This window comes from Pygocentrus nattereri, chromosome 16, assembly GCF_015220715.1.
Source record: "Pygocentrus nattereri isolate fPygNat1 chromosome 16, fPygNat1.pri, whole genome shotgun sequence".
NCBI lineage: Eukaryota > Metazoa > Chordata > Actinopteri > Characiformes > Serrasalmidae > Pygocentrus > Pygocentrus nattereri.
In genome coordinates, this window is record NC_051226.1 from 28837561 (window position 1) to 28853917 (window position 16357).

Consider the following 16357-nt stretch of genomic DNA (forward strand, 5'->3'; position numbering starts at 1 on the left):
GGTTTTTCTCAGTCTTCTCCTGCCACGCAGAACACACAGCAGTATAAGCAGAAATGCTTTTAATTGCTACATGCCTATATCGGCTTACTTTTTTGGAGGGGGGGGGGGCATTATCTATTTTTCCCATTAGCATCAGTCCATCCCTTAGGACCCCCGAAAGGAAATGGTATCTTTAATCTCGGCACTTCCTTCCTGAATCAGCTTTTGAAGAAATTAAGCCCAAATCGCTTTATGTAATTAACAACACACAGCGGCTGCTGTCGACACAGCAACATGGTTGCAGTGACCCTCCCCCAGCATGTATTTTGCTTCATCGAATGCTTTGATTTATGTCGCTGGCCTTGGTGTTATGACAACCTTAATCTTTGAAAAAGAGGGCCACGTTCTGCGAGTAACATCCTCAAGCACGTTCTCGTAACTCTTTTGGGCATTTTCCTTTTGCTTTTTTTTTTGTTTTTAATTTGTCCAAATGAAAGGAATAAGCACTTCTGTCCCACGGTTGCAAGCTGGCACGGCACCATATGGCTAATGGTGGTGTGTGGCAATTAGCGGGGCTGATTAATAGTGAACAGCCTAATTTTCTGCTTATAATTGAGAGTGCGTTTGAACACCCCCAACATACGTGCACGCACACAGAATCAGCACTACACTGTGGCAAGTGGTGGAGGGGAGCCCAATTGGTTGGCACCAGATTGCCTAGTGTCACGGTGGAAGATCTTTGTCACCATCACATGAATGTGTGTATGTGTACACACATGCCTCCACTACTACTTGAGCTGCTCACCACGTTATGTATTTTCCTAATTCAAACCTGGCATTTGCTGGAGTGGAGGCGTATTTGTTAAATAGAAAAATTCAAAGTGAGTAATGAGTTTCCACTTGCCCTAATTAACTACGTATCGGGGTGATATTCATGAGGAGGGGCGCTGTTAAAATACCGCTAAAAATAGGCAGAAGTCGATCTTCACAACCTACTTTTATGCAAGATTCATCTTCAGATGTTAATTAATGACAGAATGGTGGATAGCAAAACTCATCTTCTACCGTATTTTACTTATCATTTTCTTCTTCATACGCTAGAGGTTTAAAAGGCTGACCTGGTTAGCATCAGTTATCAGGCACAAGCAACAAGGAATACTACTTTATTCCTAAAGTAGCACTGAATTCTACTGAGACCACAGTAATCATATTGAAAGCGGGGTTATAATTTAGAAATAGAAAATAACTAATGTATATGTATTATACTACTGTGCACAGGGACTTCTAAGTGTCACAAAGCTGCCATTAGGCAATGAACAATTGCTGTTCTTTTAAGAACATATATTAATTGTTCAAGTAACCCAAAAAGAGCACAAGCGCAGTAACTTAACTAGAACACAAGAAAGCATTGTAACAATACACTCACTGGCCACTTTATTAGGTTACACTGCTTTTTTAACACAAACAGCTAATCAGCCAATCACATGGCCACAACTCAATGCATTTAGGCATGTAGAGGTGGTCAAGACAACTTGCTGAAGTGCAGATCGAGCATCAGAATGGGGAAGAAATGTGATCTAAGTGACTTTGAACGTGGCGTGGTTGTTGGTGCCAGACGGGCTGGTCTGAGTATTTCAGAAACTGCTGATCTACTGGGATTTTCACGCACAACCATCTCTAGAAATAGAAAGGAAATATCCAGTGATCGGCAGTTGTGTGGAAAAAAATGCCTTGTTGATGTGAGAGGTCAGAGGAGAATGGGCAGACTGGTTCCAGATGATAGAAAGGCAGCAGGAACTCAAATAACCAACCAAAATCTCAGAGAAATGTTTCCAACACCTTGTTGAAAGTAGGCCACGAAGAATTAAGGCAGTTCTGAAGGCAAAAGGGGGTCCAACATTTTACTACCAAGGTGTACCTAATAAAGTGAGTGTAGAGAACTATTAAGTGCATGGTCGAGGTCTACACTCATTTGAATTTGAATACAATTTGAATACATCTGGTCAAATAAAATGTTTTGTTGATTTTCTGAGTGAAAAGTTTACAGATCTTCTACAGCACTGGTCACCAAACCTTTTCCTGGAGAACTACTTTCCTGCAGGTTTCTAACCCTCATCTAAGATGCTGACCCCTCCCCTTCCTAACACTAATGCACCTGATACAGCCAATTGAGTACTTCTGAAGAAGTTAATTAGCTGGAGCAGATGTTCAAATTAAACTCTACAGGAGGGTAGATCTCCAGGACTAGGGTTTGTGACCACTGCTCTATAGGAAACTTAAATGTGCATTTTTCTGCTAACTGAAAATGTGTCATAACATTTGCACAGGCCACATTTTGTGTTTGTTAAGTTCAGCAAATAAGCAGTAACTGTACATTAAATGTGTGTTCTGTGTAGAGGATGCCTTACTTCTCTTCACCAAAACTCCCCTCTCAACAAAAAAAATCAAAATAATTTAACATCACAATAATAGCTAAAATAAACTATGGTGCGTTTCCTTTTGATACTTAACTATATTTAAAAGCAAATACTTTTGTAGAAATATAAATGGAAGATTCTACTTCCACTCAAGTAATATTTTACAAAGGGTAGTGTACTTTTCCTCAAGTACAGTGTTTTGTACTGTACAAAGACCACAATTTTACCTGCACATGATTTCATGAGTCAGTAGCACACGACACATTTCAGGGTTCTTGTCTTGACCTTCATAGATGATAGCCTTGGAGAGGAGAAAAGAGAGGTTAGTGTTACAGAGCGTTTTCTGTAGAAACATAGACCTAACAGGGTAACACTAAAAGCATCTCCTGGTTGTGTTTCTCCACAGTTCAATCCCACATAGCAGCATGCTGCAAGTCTGTCATGTCTCTGCTGGGCTACCATCTCCAAAGTCAATCAGTCTCAAGTGCAACCCCTTCAACCCCATCTCCAAGACTTTTCCACTCTGCTCCTTCTTCTCTTGCTCCTGTACAGTTTGGAATTTAAGAGACCGGATTCCACTTGAGAAACACACAAACATGCTGTGAGGGGGCCTGAGACCTTAGGCTTTTTACGGCCTGTGACCAGAACTGTGTTTAATGAATAGCACAGTGTGTCGTGGGAACCCAGGAGGACCGTTCCAGTGTCAATAGTCTAGGAACTGGCCATCCAGAGGTTCTGGCTAGCCTCAGGTTTTGCAGCTCATGGGATGATCGAAGGACCTAGCTGTTAAACTTTTTTTCTTTTGACCATGATTCACTTTTGTTGTTCCTGACTAGAGATTGTGAAATAACAAAAGGTCTGGATGTTAAAGGAATAGAATGGGCAAAGAAATTTAATTTATACAATTTTCTTTATGTTCAAAGTGTGATTCTTGGAACATTAATCACCGAAGAGCAATCTTTAAGCATGATTTATTTATAGACAAGTGACATACAGTGCCAGAATCCACAGAAGGAAGTCTATTTGGGATTACATAACAACTAGTGTAGCTTGAGGTAAATGTAAATTTGAGCATGTAGTGTAGTGTACTTGTTAGCCACATTAGCCACCAATGCAAAATTAAAGAAGTAAACTTTGCAAACCAAATATGGTATCTTGATTACATTTGGAGTGCATTTAGCTAAACTATGCTTTTAAGAGAACGCTTACATTCTACATTCTGCCACATTCTGTAGAAGAACACCTGTTGTAGGTGGGCAAGATGATGAGAGATGAGACTGGCTAGAGCTGTCTGCAGCCATTTATAAAACATTTAAATCATGATGAGTTATTTACAAAGAATTTGCAAATAATAACCAACACGTGTTTCCCAAGCTTCACATGAGAACCACACTTGGAACATGGGCCTAGGCCTGTTCTTTTTTTCCCTGGAAAACGGGAATGAGATGCCTTCTAGGGCAACAAGGAGACTTTTTGGGAGAAAATGTCATCTTTTTCCTGTCTGCAAGTCGCTGGATCTCCACCCCTCACTCTCAGGCCTTAAAAATTCATGACTCATACTATCCAGTCCTTCAGAAAAAAAAAAAACAAAACAAAACAAAAAAAACTATAAAGCGCTCATCTTTCTGTCTCTATTCTCTGTCTCTCTGCTTTGTTTCTTTCTTTTTCTTTTTCTCTGTCTTTGCTTTATCTCTTTCTCTTATTTTGTTTTTTCAGATGTTCAAAGTGTGAAGGAAGCTGGGTAGGAAGTGTAATGGCCTGTGTGCCCACTGGCGTCTTACCTACTCTAGCGTGTAACACGCCAAACAATTGCTGGGGTGTGGCGGGCGGGGGTTGGGAGAGGGGAGGCATTGAAGGTGGGCAGGAGGGCTGGAGGAGGTGGCTGTGGGGGCGAGCAGTTGGGATGCCAGACTGGAGCATGGAGGCGCCATCTGGCAAGCCCCCCTCAACCCCCCCAACAATTTTATCCTGAATCTTCATGGCTTTGCTCTTGCCCCTCCCTAGCAGAAAAATACACATCTCTGCCAGGCTGGCAAAGCTTCGTCACCCCCCCACCTCCAAAAAAAAAAAACACCCCTCCGAAGCAGAATATCAAGTGTGGCATGCCATTCCAACCAGTGCCTCGCCTGACAATGCCAACTGCGTCACCTTGCTAGAACTCATACGTCTCGTTTAGAACCGTGCAGACTGGCCGCAAATCTGTCCCATTTCCACACCCTCAGTAACCTGGTCCATGTAAAGCGGCTGCTTTTCTACAATAGATGGCAAGCTTCATGTTTAACCCTTTAAAGGTGCCAAAAGCTGTTTACCATTTGTCATGTAATGTAGCATTCTGTTGTGCAGAACAGTCGCCCTCAGCCTTCATGGTTTGACAGAAATAATATTTTCATGTTTAACTATAATAACCAGCATGCATTATCATACAATAACTGGGAATAACTGCTTTGTCAACCAGCACTAACTGTTATGTGCTATATGCTGAGCTAAATACAACCAAAATAGCTTTAGTGTAATTCTGACCTCAGTCAAACATAATCATGAAGAAATCAACAATTCTTTATCGTTATTTGTTACAACTGGATACCAGAGGTAAGTTTTTTTTTCCCCAACAGAGAAAAGAAGCCCAACTCAGGTAAGGTAACTAGATAACCAGATAGCTACTTTGCTAACTTTCCTCATCTGACATCTCATTCCTGTCACAAGCATCAAACTTATATGGTTGCAATAACATATTTGGCTTTCCAGAAGTAAAGTTAACTATCTAGCTATCTAAACTTTTCATTTTGGCCAGAGTGCACTCTAAATGCTGAGATAAAAGTTTTTAAAATAATAATAAGAATAATAATGTAATATTCTGTATTATACAGTTGATGTCACATTTACAGCAATATATTAAAGAATATGCTCCAGCAGCACAAAGGTAGCACTGAGCTTCTTTTAAATTACGATAGACAACACAGCAGTACACAAAAAGCTCTAATTCCACATGCTGTCCATTTTATTGCACCCAATGTGGACAAACATGCATTCTACCCTCCATGGGCAGCATATTTTAATGTGTTAAAGGACGCAGCCAAAGTCTCTGAATGTATTCTTGACCAGACGATAGGGTTAACTACAGAAAGGTCATCTTAAATAAACAAAATCGCCAGTAAAAGCACTGATGAGAATCTTCAAGTCTATTTAAACTGAGTCACTGAACAGTACTGATCGTCCTACTTGTCAGTTGATATGTTGGCTTACAATGGCGTACAATTGATACATTGTTTGATGTCTTTCAGGTGTACTTTACACCCCACAAAAGGCACTGAAAGTGATAGTGCTGCAACCGCTGCCGTAGCTGGCAAGCTCACAGGATTCATTCAGTTGCTTTTCTTTCACTTTGAGAGAATGCGGGCCAAGGTCTTCTAAAAGTGTGCAAAATATATCACTGTCTGCCCGCTGCACCGCACTTATACGCCATATGTATCTACCTCCGCATGTCCCAGCCTTGCACTGCGTTCTTTATGGGGACAAACCTTTACCTCATCTTAATCCTGTATCAAACATTCTTCTATGAAAAGCTCTAATGTAATTCAATAGAACATAACAAGCTGGAATCAAATCTACCTTTGAGGTCATATTATTATGTAAATGCTGCAGTAGGTTAAAACACATTATGCCATCAATAACACCGCACTGCAATAACTCAGGATGAATTATTAGCTTTCAAAAATACAGCCAAGCAAGTCCTGAACTGATCCTAGCAGCTGAGCCCACCAAGAGAAAGTGTCTCCAACAACAAATGATATTTTTTGCATATTTGATTGGTAGTGTTAGGTAGATTATTAGGTCAATGTTCAGTCAGTGTAGTTCATAGGTCTATCGTCTTTGATATTCTATATCTAGAGACTTTAAGTACCCGGGAGAAATTTTATATACATGCAAGGGCCATTTCTAAATATCTGGGAGCCTACTCAATACCCACAAATTATATGAGTTTATCTGTAAAAATCAAATAAAATTATTATTATTATTATTGTTACTATTATAATTAGACCTCCTACAAACCTGCAAGACATGGTACGCCACCAGAACTGTCACCATCAGATAAACATATTAAAGCTTTCATCTTTGAGAGAGAAAAACAAGTTCCACACGTGCTTCAAGCTCTGAAGGAAAAAATGCAATGGATCTGAAAGGATGTGTAGCTGCAATCAAACTTCAGACCTCAACATCTCTGAATGTGTTTGGCATGCTTGGATCATGAAAAGCAGAAAATCCAACCAACTTCTAATATTGAACTTCAGGAATTTTTTTGTGGATTTCTTTGAAAAAGAAATTTTTTTGTGGATTTCTTTGAAAAAGTCTGCCAAAAAGCAGGCAAAGGCACAGGACACACTGTAATTGAAATTTTGATTTAGACGTTAGTTGTTGAGGCTTATGTTTACAGGCATAAATGTTTTTGTTAAAATGTGTCTTCCGGAAAATGAATAACTTGCATTTAACTGCCATTTTGACTGGAAACTAAATACAAGAGGTCTCTGACCTTTACACCATAATGTCTAATTAGTGTTCTTGTGGCATGTACTTCATTTCAGATGTCTCCATATTATATTTATAAGACAAGCAGATACTTTACATCTTGGGGGGCCTTAAAGAGACTATGCAGATATGGACTGTATATACTGCTTGTAGCAAAAAACATCCACGATCACATGCCTACTGTTTTGCTTTTAGTCCAGTAAACACAGGCCCAGTGAAAAAAAAACGTTGCCCTCTAAAATGAGTGGTACAAGTGTGCTGCTTGGGACAATCTCACATCCATGCCAAAAGTACACGGGGGGCATGTTTAGAAACATGTAATGTTTTAATACATATTTCATCTTGCCAAGCGCACTTTTCATATCCTATCCGGCGTTTTTTCCTCGACAGCTTTGATGTGACGCCTGAAATCGCAGGCATGTAAACAAGAGCCTATAAATACACGGAAGCACACTTCCTACATGGTTAGGATCATCTGTTAGTGTGCCAACGCTGCTGCCTTTCTTCCCAGGCCAGTGTGTTACTTTTAAAGAGGTGCCGTGATTTCCCCCTTTGTTCCAAAGCACACACATGCACACAAGCAGCTATCCCACCACACCCCACCTCAAATACACAGGCATCAAGCCTTAGAAACCAGGAAGTTGTGAAATCATCCAGAGGAGAGAGATACAGATAGAAGCGGAAGGGAAAGAGGACAAGCAAGCTCTACACAGAGCAGGAGAGTAGCTTAAATGAGAGGTAGTGGAAGGTAGATATTCGGGGTTGTGGGAAAGAAAAACATAAGGGGTGGTGTGAAAAAAAGATAAAAGACGTGAAAATATAAAGATGATGATAAAGAAATTGTAAGGCAGACGAGTCACAGAAGCTGGGAGCCAGCAGGGAGAAAAAAGTTTCATAAGATGGAAAATGAGAATGGGATGAAGGCAAAGAGAAATAACAGCACACAGGTGGCACAGCGTTGATCTGCTCACAGTGACTAATCACACACTCAGCTGAGAGACTGTCGCTCTCTTTCTTAGCCCCCTGTCCTACTCTGGCCTCTACACCAATGTTAATACGGCTACCAAGTGTGCCTGATTCTCCTTTGCACATACTATTCATTCATATACTGATGACTAACTACCCACCAGCAATCTGCGTAGAATATCTCATACTTGTTATTATGAATCACCTCAAAAGAATTGTGACCACACTGACAAAGAAAACTTTAACAGATTCAGTCCGTATTTGCCAGCACATGTCAAATGCGTAGGGGGCTGCCTAGCAGTATATGCCAAAACATACACAGAAGCACAGTCATGATGTAGCTTTAGGGTCAAGCTAGCGATGAGTATTAAATGGTTATTAAATGGTTATATAAATAAAGTAATTCAAAGTGGCTTGACATAAAATGCTCTATTCTAGAGAAACCTAACGAGTCAGAATTTTTCACAGTGGTGGTGATACCTAAAGTGCTTAATACCTCTAAAAGGATACCTCACAAAAAAGGTTGTCACAACTAAAGATGTGGCCTATATCACATATGCATGGTGCAGAGGTACAGGGAGTTGTAAAGCAACATTACTCAAGGAACAATTATTTTTGGATAACATCATCTTAATATCAAAAATGAAAACATGTCTAAGATTCTTGGTCATTTTTGATAATAAAGTGGCTATATTTGCATCATAGACATTGTGACCCCTGTGACTATCATCAACACTGTAAGGAAATCTGAATTGAAGTTTCCCTATAATGCATTGTTGCCATCAACCCCTCTGAATGGCTGTTCACATCTCAAAGATTTACAATAAACTGTGGAATTTTCCTTTAACAAATTAAAGACTAACTAGGTTTATTTTGAGGAGAACAATATCAGGCAGAAATATTTGTAACTTGGAAAAAATGCCAAACCCCAAGCATTTATCTCCTTGTTGCAAAGTCAGCACTCAAATCTTGGAGCCAAACAAGTCCAACGCACAGTTTTAACAAAGAAAACTGTCGTGTCATTATTTAAAAAATACTCTTCATACCAGGCCATGGACAACATTTTGATGAACAAGAAGCTGAGTGCAACAAAATATATTCAACGTATGAGCAAATTAGAAAGTCTTTGTCGTTATCTTTTTTACTTAGCTGAATAGAAATCACAAGAAATTCAAGATTCAAATGTGGCGTTCCTAAACCTCTGATAGTGACGAGCTGTGTCTACCCACGTTTCCCAACCACAAATCTTTGTGACCGTGGTGATTATGACCAATCACTCAGTCCAACCGATGATGACCAGGGCAACTCTTCAAAAGTCCTTAACATTTCATCAACTTACACCAAGAGAGGTGGACCAGGGCAAACAAGGGACAGCCACAACACTGCCAAGTACACCTGTAAAGGTGTTCCCTATGGTCAGTGCCTAGCTTGGTTTCATTTCATGCTTTCCACAACGTTCAACTGCCCTCGAGCTAGGGCACATCTGATCCAGACCAAGGAAATCCAAATCAAAGCCACACGCCGATCGAGCGGCCTAGTTGCTTTTCTCATGTAGTAAACCTACCAGGAGCAAGGGTGAAAAAAAAAGCGTAGTTGTTCTAAGATTAGCGGAACTGGTTCCAAGTGGGTGCGAAACTGAGTAGCACCTTTGTGGAGGAGAAAACAAAACGTGATACACTTTGACTACTTTTACACCCACTCCACTAGCTGAGAGAGGAATACAGAAGCAAGAGCACATCACCTTGAATTCCAACCGATTCATGTCTTAAGCAGCGTTTCCTTCGCAATCCTGAACTTTCTTCCAGACAATGCGGCAACAAAGCGGATGGCAATCTTATTACAAGCGACTTCTATTACACCTATTCCATTTAGGTGGGGGGTGTGGGGGAAATAATGAATACAAGTGCTAAATATATTCCGCGATCTGCCAGCAGACAACTACAAAAGATTTGTGAGGGAGAAGCCAAGGCGACAGGGTGATTATTATTATATTTTTTTTTTCAACTTGACACTGATAAACAGAGAGAGTGCAAGCGACATGGTGCACAAAAGTGCCATGTCCTCCCACGAAGAGTGGCAAAACAGTTAGTTAGAAAACAACAGTGCTTCTCAGCACTGGCAGACAAGTGCTGTCAAAGTGGCAGCTACCGGGGTTTAATGTGCTTTGATATCCCCCATGACGCACGGAGGAAAGAGAGCAAGAGGGAAGCTGTGCCGCAGGTATGTTAGTGCTGAAGTGCAGAGACACCACAGTGTTGCCCCTCAGTGCTCACAGCAGATGGCCGCTGTAGCAGAATTTACTCAAACGAACGACCACACTTTTAAAAATAAAAAGCAGTTGCCATAAAAGAACCAATTCTGGTCTCCTAATGAACCTGTGGAAGGATGGTTCCTTAGGAAACTACATGGAAACCACTGCACTAAATAGTTCTTTAGGGACACAAAAGTGGCTCTTCTATGGCAGTGCTCCAATTATATCCTATATCTATATTCTGGGGTCCATAACATCAAAAAAGCAAATTTTCCTCACTTTGTTTACGAGTCAGAGTCTGGTGTAGTATGTGAACTTGATTAAAGTTTCAAAACAACAATCCATATAGTGTATATATGGAAACTAAAGTGCAAATCAGCTTACAAAAACCAGTGCATTTACATATATCTGCCTATTCAGCCTTCAGTGGTTTAACCCCACTCATTCACAATGATGTGAAAAGGAATGTTTCAGCCTGAACTGCTTTCTACATGAGACACAACACAATACAAAAACCGCCTGTTTTATTCCAAAGGATAAAGAGAGGTTGGAAAAAGGTAAAAAGTGAACGATGACACAAACATTAATGACTGAATCTTAAGGCAGAAAAATAAAATAAGTGAAATGTATATCATTGTCTCTTTTAGCCAGTAGGCATGTAGCACAAATCTAAACTGATTTTATCAGTCTCTCTGACATCCTTTGCTAGTATCAACACCTAAATGTGAACCATCAGAGATGACCTCAGACAGTAAGGTTCTGATACAGCAGCGTTTAACAAAAAAACAGCAAAGCTAGCAATTTTAGCTTACAGCATATATCTATAACGTAAATCTTATAGGTATAAGGTCTCTGGTGTATGTTCAACCACAAGCAAGCTCCTCTGGAATCAACTGTCAGCCTCACTTTTACTCCAGTTTACTACGCTCACTGGCCACTTTATGAGGTCCACCTAAAAAGTTTCCAACAGCTCCCAGTCTTTGTCCTGGAGCATCCCCACCACGCATATTTAGTCTGCACTTACACACCTGATCTGAACTAAGCAGCTAATTAACAAGCCCAATGTGCCATACAGGGGACATCAGAACCAAGACTGACCTAATTTATAGGTACAATTCTGCATTTTCTGACCACATGACTGCTGTTGATATTACATGCGTGGCGGACCATTCTCAGCATGTCACACAATGTAGCACTGGGGTAGAGGTGTACCAGACACTGCAGTGTCACCATCCCTCAAAACATGTGGTTCTGGCCACTGAAGATGATTAACAAATCGTCCATGCCAACAGATGAGTCTGAGCTCTAGCAAGGTGGAGCTGCAGGGTGAGCACTCTGATACGTACGCATCTGGACAGGTGAATGTCAGGAAATGTGGTTATGCTAATGCTCACACTGAACCTATAAAAACATACTTGAGCAGAAACAGGTTTTGGATGTCAAATAATAAACAAATAAATAAAGTAGATCTGTTCACATGTTCAAACAAAACGCAACCACACAGCCCGCGTGAACGCCACACAGAGAAGACCATCTGCAGTGCAGAAACACGCAGATCAGCCTTCGGTGGCGCTCACATGCAGTGTAGAGATGCCAGCAGGAGATGAGGTCTTACCTGTTTAGTCATGGAGTCGATGAGACGCACGTAGAAGTCCTGCTCTGTCCTAATGCCTGTAACAGAGGTTCGTTGGAGAGGGAATTCAGTGTTTACAGCTTTATAATCAAGTGCCTTAGGAGTTTACTTGGCAGTTCTTTTTAACATGCCCTCACTGACATTGACTCAACACTTGGAAGTGCGTCACTCCTACGCTGCACGTGGCTATGGTTAAAACCAGGGGGAGGAGGGGACTGGGGGCGCACCTGCCCTTGGCTAGTCTAGCCACGGCGAGCTAAATAGTTAGCATGCAAACTTTGAAATTGAGAATTTAATCTGAACACAAAATGTGTGTATTTAGTGAATAATCGCTTCGCTATTTTGTATTTTCCTTCTTTTTGTTGCTGCTAGCGGTGTAGCCTTTAGCTTGCTCATTACAGGGAAGCAATAACGTTACGTAGGCAGCCACGTAACACAGCAAACGGAGAGTTAGTATTGAATATCACTTGTTTTAACTTATTTTATTACTAGCAGCTTTGTCTGCTACTTTTAGGCGTTTGAAAGGGCAATTGCATCAAAAGAGAACGATTTCTGGGCTACTCCTGCTGCTCGAGTTCAGTCGGTCCCTCGCCTCTTCGAGGCTCCTCTAACAAACTTCGCTTGAGCTGGTACAGCAGCAATGGAATGGCCCTTAAATGGCATCAGGGATTCCCTCAAAGCGACACTACAGGGCCAGGTCGACTAGAACGTGCTAAAATGAGTAGAAACGGGCGGATAATCTCTTTTTCTAAAGAAAACGCGAATGCTCGATGGTAGCCTTCTGAGGCAAAATATACAAAAAATACATTTCCCGTCGTCCGAGTGACTGAATACTTGGCTATGATAGACATGAAAACGTAAACAAAAAAGTCGTGTTCGGCTACAAATGATAAAAACCTATAATAATTAAATATCCAGTCACGCCAACTGAATGCGTTACACTCAACGTACGAAAAACGAATTTGATACAGTTCAGGGAACAAACGTTTACACAGTAGACGCGCCACACAAACCAGCCCGGCTCTGGTTGAGAGAGTCCTGAGGTAAACAGACTGCAGACAGAGCAGCACGTGTTAGTAGTTACCGTACTCTCCATCGCCGGTGATTTAATAAGAAATGTTCTAAAAATGACAAGATATTAAAAAAAAACATACACAAAGCTTTTTATACACGCACAATTACACCAGAGTACCGGTATTTAATTAACGCCAAATTCAGCCCGATTCTGATTGGTCACTCCGGAGCAGCGCGGAATCCAACCACAGTCCGGTGTGTCACATGACAAAGAATCGATTTGTGAATATCAAAAATATTCAAAGTAAATTTAAGTTTTTTAGAGAGCTCCGCGCAACTTTTAAAGCCTGTTAACGTCTTCAAATTGCTCCGATATGGTGTTTAATGTTGATAAGTCAATCAGGAGTTCAGTTTAATTGTTTACAAGCTAGTTACTTAAACGATGCTAATCGCTGACTTAAACGTGTAAATGAAACGTCAATCTTCGTGTAAGAGATGATGTGTCTGCACCTGCGCTCCGGAGCTATTTTAATGTTTTTTTTTTTTCGTCGAATGCAAAGTGTGTTTGTGGTGGGAGTGTGTGTGTGTGTGTGTGTGTGTGTGTGTGTGTGTGTGAGAAGCGAAAGCAGAGGCCTGAATGGTGCCGTACCGTTACTGTAGAGGAGCTGCAGCCTGTAATGTATTCCATTGTTGGTCTTTTCTCCGGTGGTCTCCTGGGCGGAAATATAGCGGAGAAATAGCGCATCAAAACAGTACAGCAGTCATGAGGATGTCTCGCTTTTGGCAGACGAAGATATTTATTCTAAGACAAACACTGAATGCAAATGCAATGAAGAACGAAGGCGAAAGGGCTTCGTAAGGCCTGAAGAGGCTGCATTAATTATGAAAACGCACTTTTCTGGTGATACAACCGAATAGGAATTATTGAAAATCATAAATACTTATATCATAATTATATACTTAACGCCGCACATTTCCACATCAAAAAAATAAATAAAAAATCAAGGACAAAAACAATTTTCAGCCACTAATACAGCTTCACATTAGTAACTAAAAATAAAATGAAAGACAACGTTGTGAAATTAATTAAACTATATCTCGAAGGACTGCAATGCGTGGCGTTAAATGTGAGAATTTTAGTTAAACCTAAATAACTTAAATTACAAATAAATAAATAAATAAATAAATAAATAAAAATAATAATAACAATAATAACAATAATAATTGCCTGAGTAAAAGTGACCTTTACAAAAGTGTGGATTTTCTGTATTTCCATGCATTTGTGTTGTCGGGCTAAATCCAAGCCATCATTAAAAGTATACAGCATAAATAATTGTACACATGCATAAAACATTATGAATAAATAAAGAACGCGTGCCTAACTAATTACAGTTTTTAATTGGACTGCTTTCTTCGATCCTTTACAGACTAAATCTGAGGCTGAAAAATAATGGAAGAGTTTGTGTAAAAAATGGAAAGAGGAAGAGATGAGACCTCACCTTTTCTTTCTCCACGAAGTCAACGAACGAGGTCCTCTCGATTTCCACCGGCTGACCCTGCCGGTCATAAAGCGCAAGAACGAAGTGGAAGAAGTTGGATTTGCGCAGGTTGGAAGGCGGCTGCTTCTCAAAGTGCGCGCGAGCCAGAGCGAGCCCACTGTGGACACACACACACACACACAGGGGGCAGGAGCAGTGAGACGGGTCCGGAGTTAGAGAGAGACTTTTTATTAACTTTCAGTTTTATAACTAAGTCCTAATTCAACTGTTTTTCATTTGCATGTCCTTAGCAACAACAATAATATTCATAATACTATTTATAATGTCAACATAAATTACAACTATAATGACAACAACAACAATAATAATAATAGTAATAATATTAATAATAATAATGATAATAATACATGTTGCGATATATTATTATTAGTAGTAGTAGTAGTATTAGTAGTAGTATTATCACATCCCTTAAAATAGGTTCTTTACAGGGTGTTTGGCTAATGTAACTGTTAAATTACGGTTTAAACCATTTGAAAGTTTAAATGTTTCTTTGAAAGGTGAAATATTGTTGTCTATGATGTAGATATGATGTATGATTGTTGTACGCGGCTCTTTAAAGAACCTTTTTAAACCTTTTTTCGGTACTTTATAGAACCCTTGCTAAGAGGGAGTCATTAACATTTTTGTTATTACTGTAGTTCTTGTTGTTGCACTTCTTATGTTTGGCAATTGCATTCACTTATGTTGTGATTGTTATCATTAATATTAACGTATTGTTGTTTTTATCATTCTTACTGTCGTTGTTGTTGTTCTTGCTATTATGAATCATATTCATATCGTTGTTGTTATTGTCGTTAAATGTGGTTATTTAGCTGTTGTAAGCTAGTCTGAGTGAAGTTATGTTAAGCACAGCGCACTTCTCTTTGCTGTAAGGTACGCGCAGTGTGTGTGTGTGTGTGTGTGTGTGTGTGTGTGTGTGTGTGTGTGAGAGAGGGAGAGAGAGAGAGAGAGAGAGAGAGAGAGAGAGAGAGAGCTGTCGCTGTCGCTGTGCGTTACCTCTGCGCGGCGGTGCTCGCGTCCAGCACTCCGGCTCCCTGCATCCACGACCTCACCGCCGCCGCGTTCATCCCGAGCGGCTCCTCTTTCAACGCGCTCGCGCTCCGCTGCACGCTCTCCTGAACGGCGAACATGAAAGCGCGCTCTCTCCCTCAAGCGCACACACACACGCACGCGCCCGGGCACGCACACACACACGCACGTGCCCCAGTCAGTGCGCGCGTGCTCTCGGGTGTCCCGGGTTACCGCGTGGGCCGAGAGACAGATAGAAACAGAGAGAGAAAGAGAGAAAGTGGACCGAATCTAAACGGCACCAAACAAGGCAACAAGTACGCGAACAGCGAGGTCCAAATCCAAGTGTCACCAAGACGGCAGTCGAAGATTTTCGAAGAAACTGCAAACGGAAGCCAAACAGTGGATGGAGCCGTGAGCCGGCGCGAGTTTCTCTCGTGCTCAGAAAACTGGGGGCGTCAAACACAGCGTACAGTCCGCGCTGATATCAGATGTCATCATCCCTCAAGAAGTTTTCTCGTCTTCGCTTTCCTTTCTTCCTCAGATTTTTTTTGTTCCCAGCACAGACGTTTCTCTGTCAGAAAAGCAGGAAAATGAAATGATAAAGAAGCGATAAAGCCGAGAGGGGGAGTCCCTGATCGCTGCAGATTCCGAGTCGCCCCTCTGGTTAAAACTGAAGTGATTTGTGTCCCTTCCCTAAGGATTCCTCTCTGACTGTCTCTGCGAGCCAAACATGAGCACACTAACCCCAAAGGCTGGAGGGCGGGACCAGGGGGCAGGGAAAACGAGGCCACGCCCGCAACAACCTTCTGACGAATCACAGCGGCGGACGGTTAATTGCATATTCAAGCCCCTCCCTTTCTACTCAGTCCTGGGCTAAAAGTCTGTCAGAAGCGGCCACACGCCGAAGCAGGCGAGTGCTGAGGGGAGATGTAAGCGTCCCGCCGGTTGTTTACGTACTTCTGCCCTAACGATAAACAACGTCAGACAAAAAATGTCCTGCGTG

General features: G+C 41.2%; 1 protein-coding gene across 4 annotated transcripts in view; it reads right to left on the reverse strand.

Moving 5' to 3' along the window:
- The window catches only part of ebf1b (EBF transcription factor 1b), a 147463-nt gene extending 131370 nt beyond the window's left edge, over nucleotides 1-16093 (reverse strand). For 3 of the 4 annotated variants that reach the window (XM_017705349.2, XM_017705350.2, XM_017705351.2), the window contains exons 1-5: nucleotides 15340-15473; nucleotides 14284-14440; nucleotides 13434-13497; nucleotides 11753-11808; nucleotides 2624-2697 (exon numbers count right to left, since the gene is read on the reverse strand). In XM_017705349.2, coding sequence (XP_017560838.1) covers nucleotides 2624-2697; nucleotides 11753-11808; nucleotides 13434-13497; nucleotides 14284-14440; nucleotides 15340-15473 — 485 coding nt within the window. Of the gene's footprint in view, nucleotides 1-2623; nucleotides 2698-11752; nucleotides 11809-13433; nucleotides 13498-14283; nucleotides 14441-15339 lie in introns of all 4 variants that reach the window. The other variant, XM_017705348.2, reaches the window with a different exon arrangement.
- Between the last annotated feature and the right edge of the window lie 264 nt (nucleotides 16094-16357).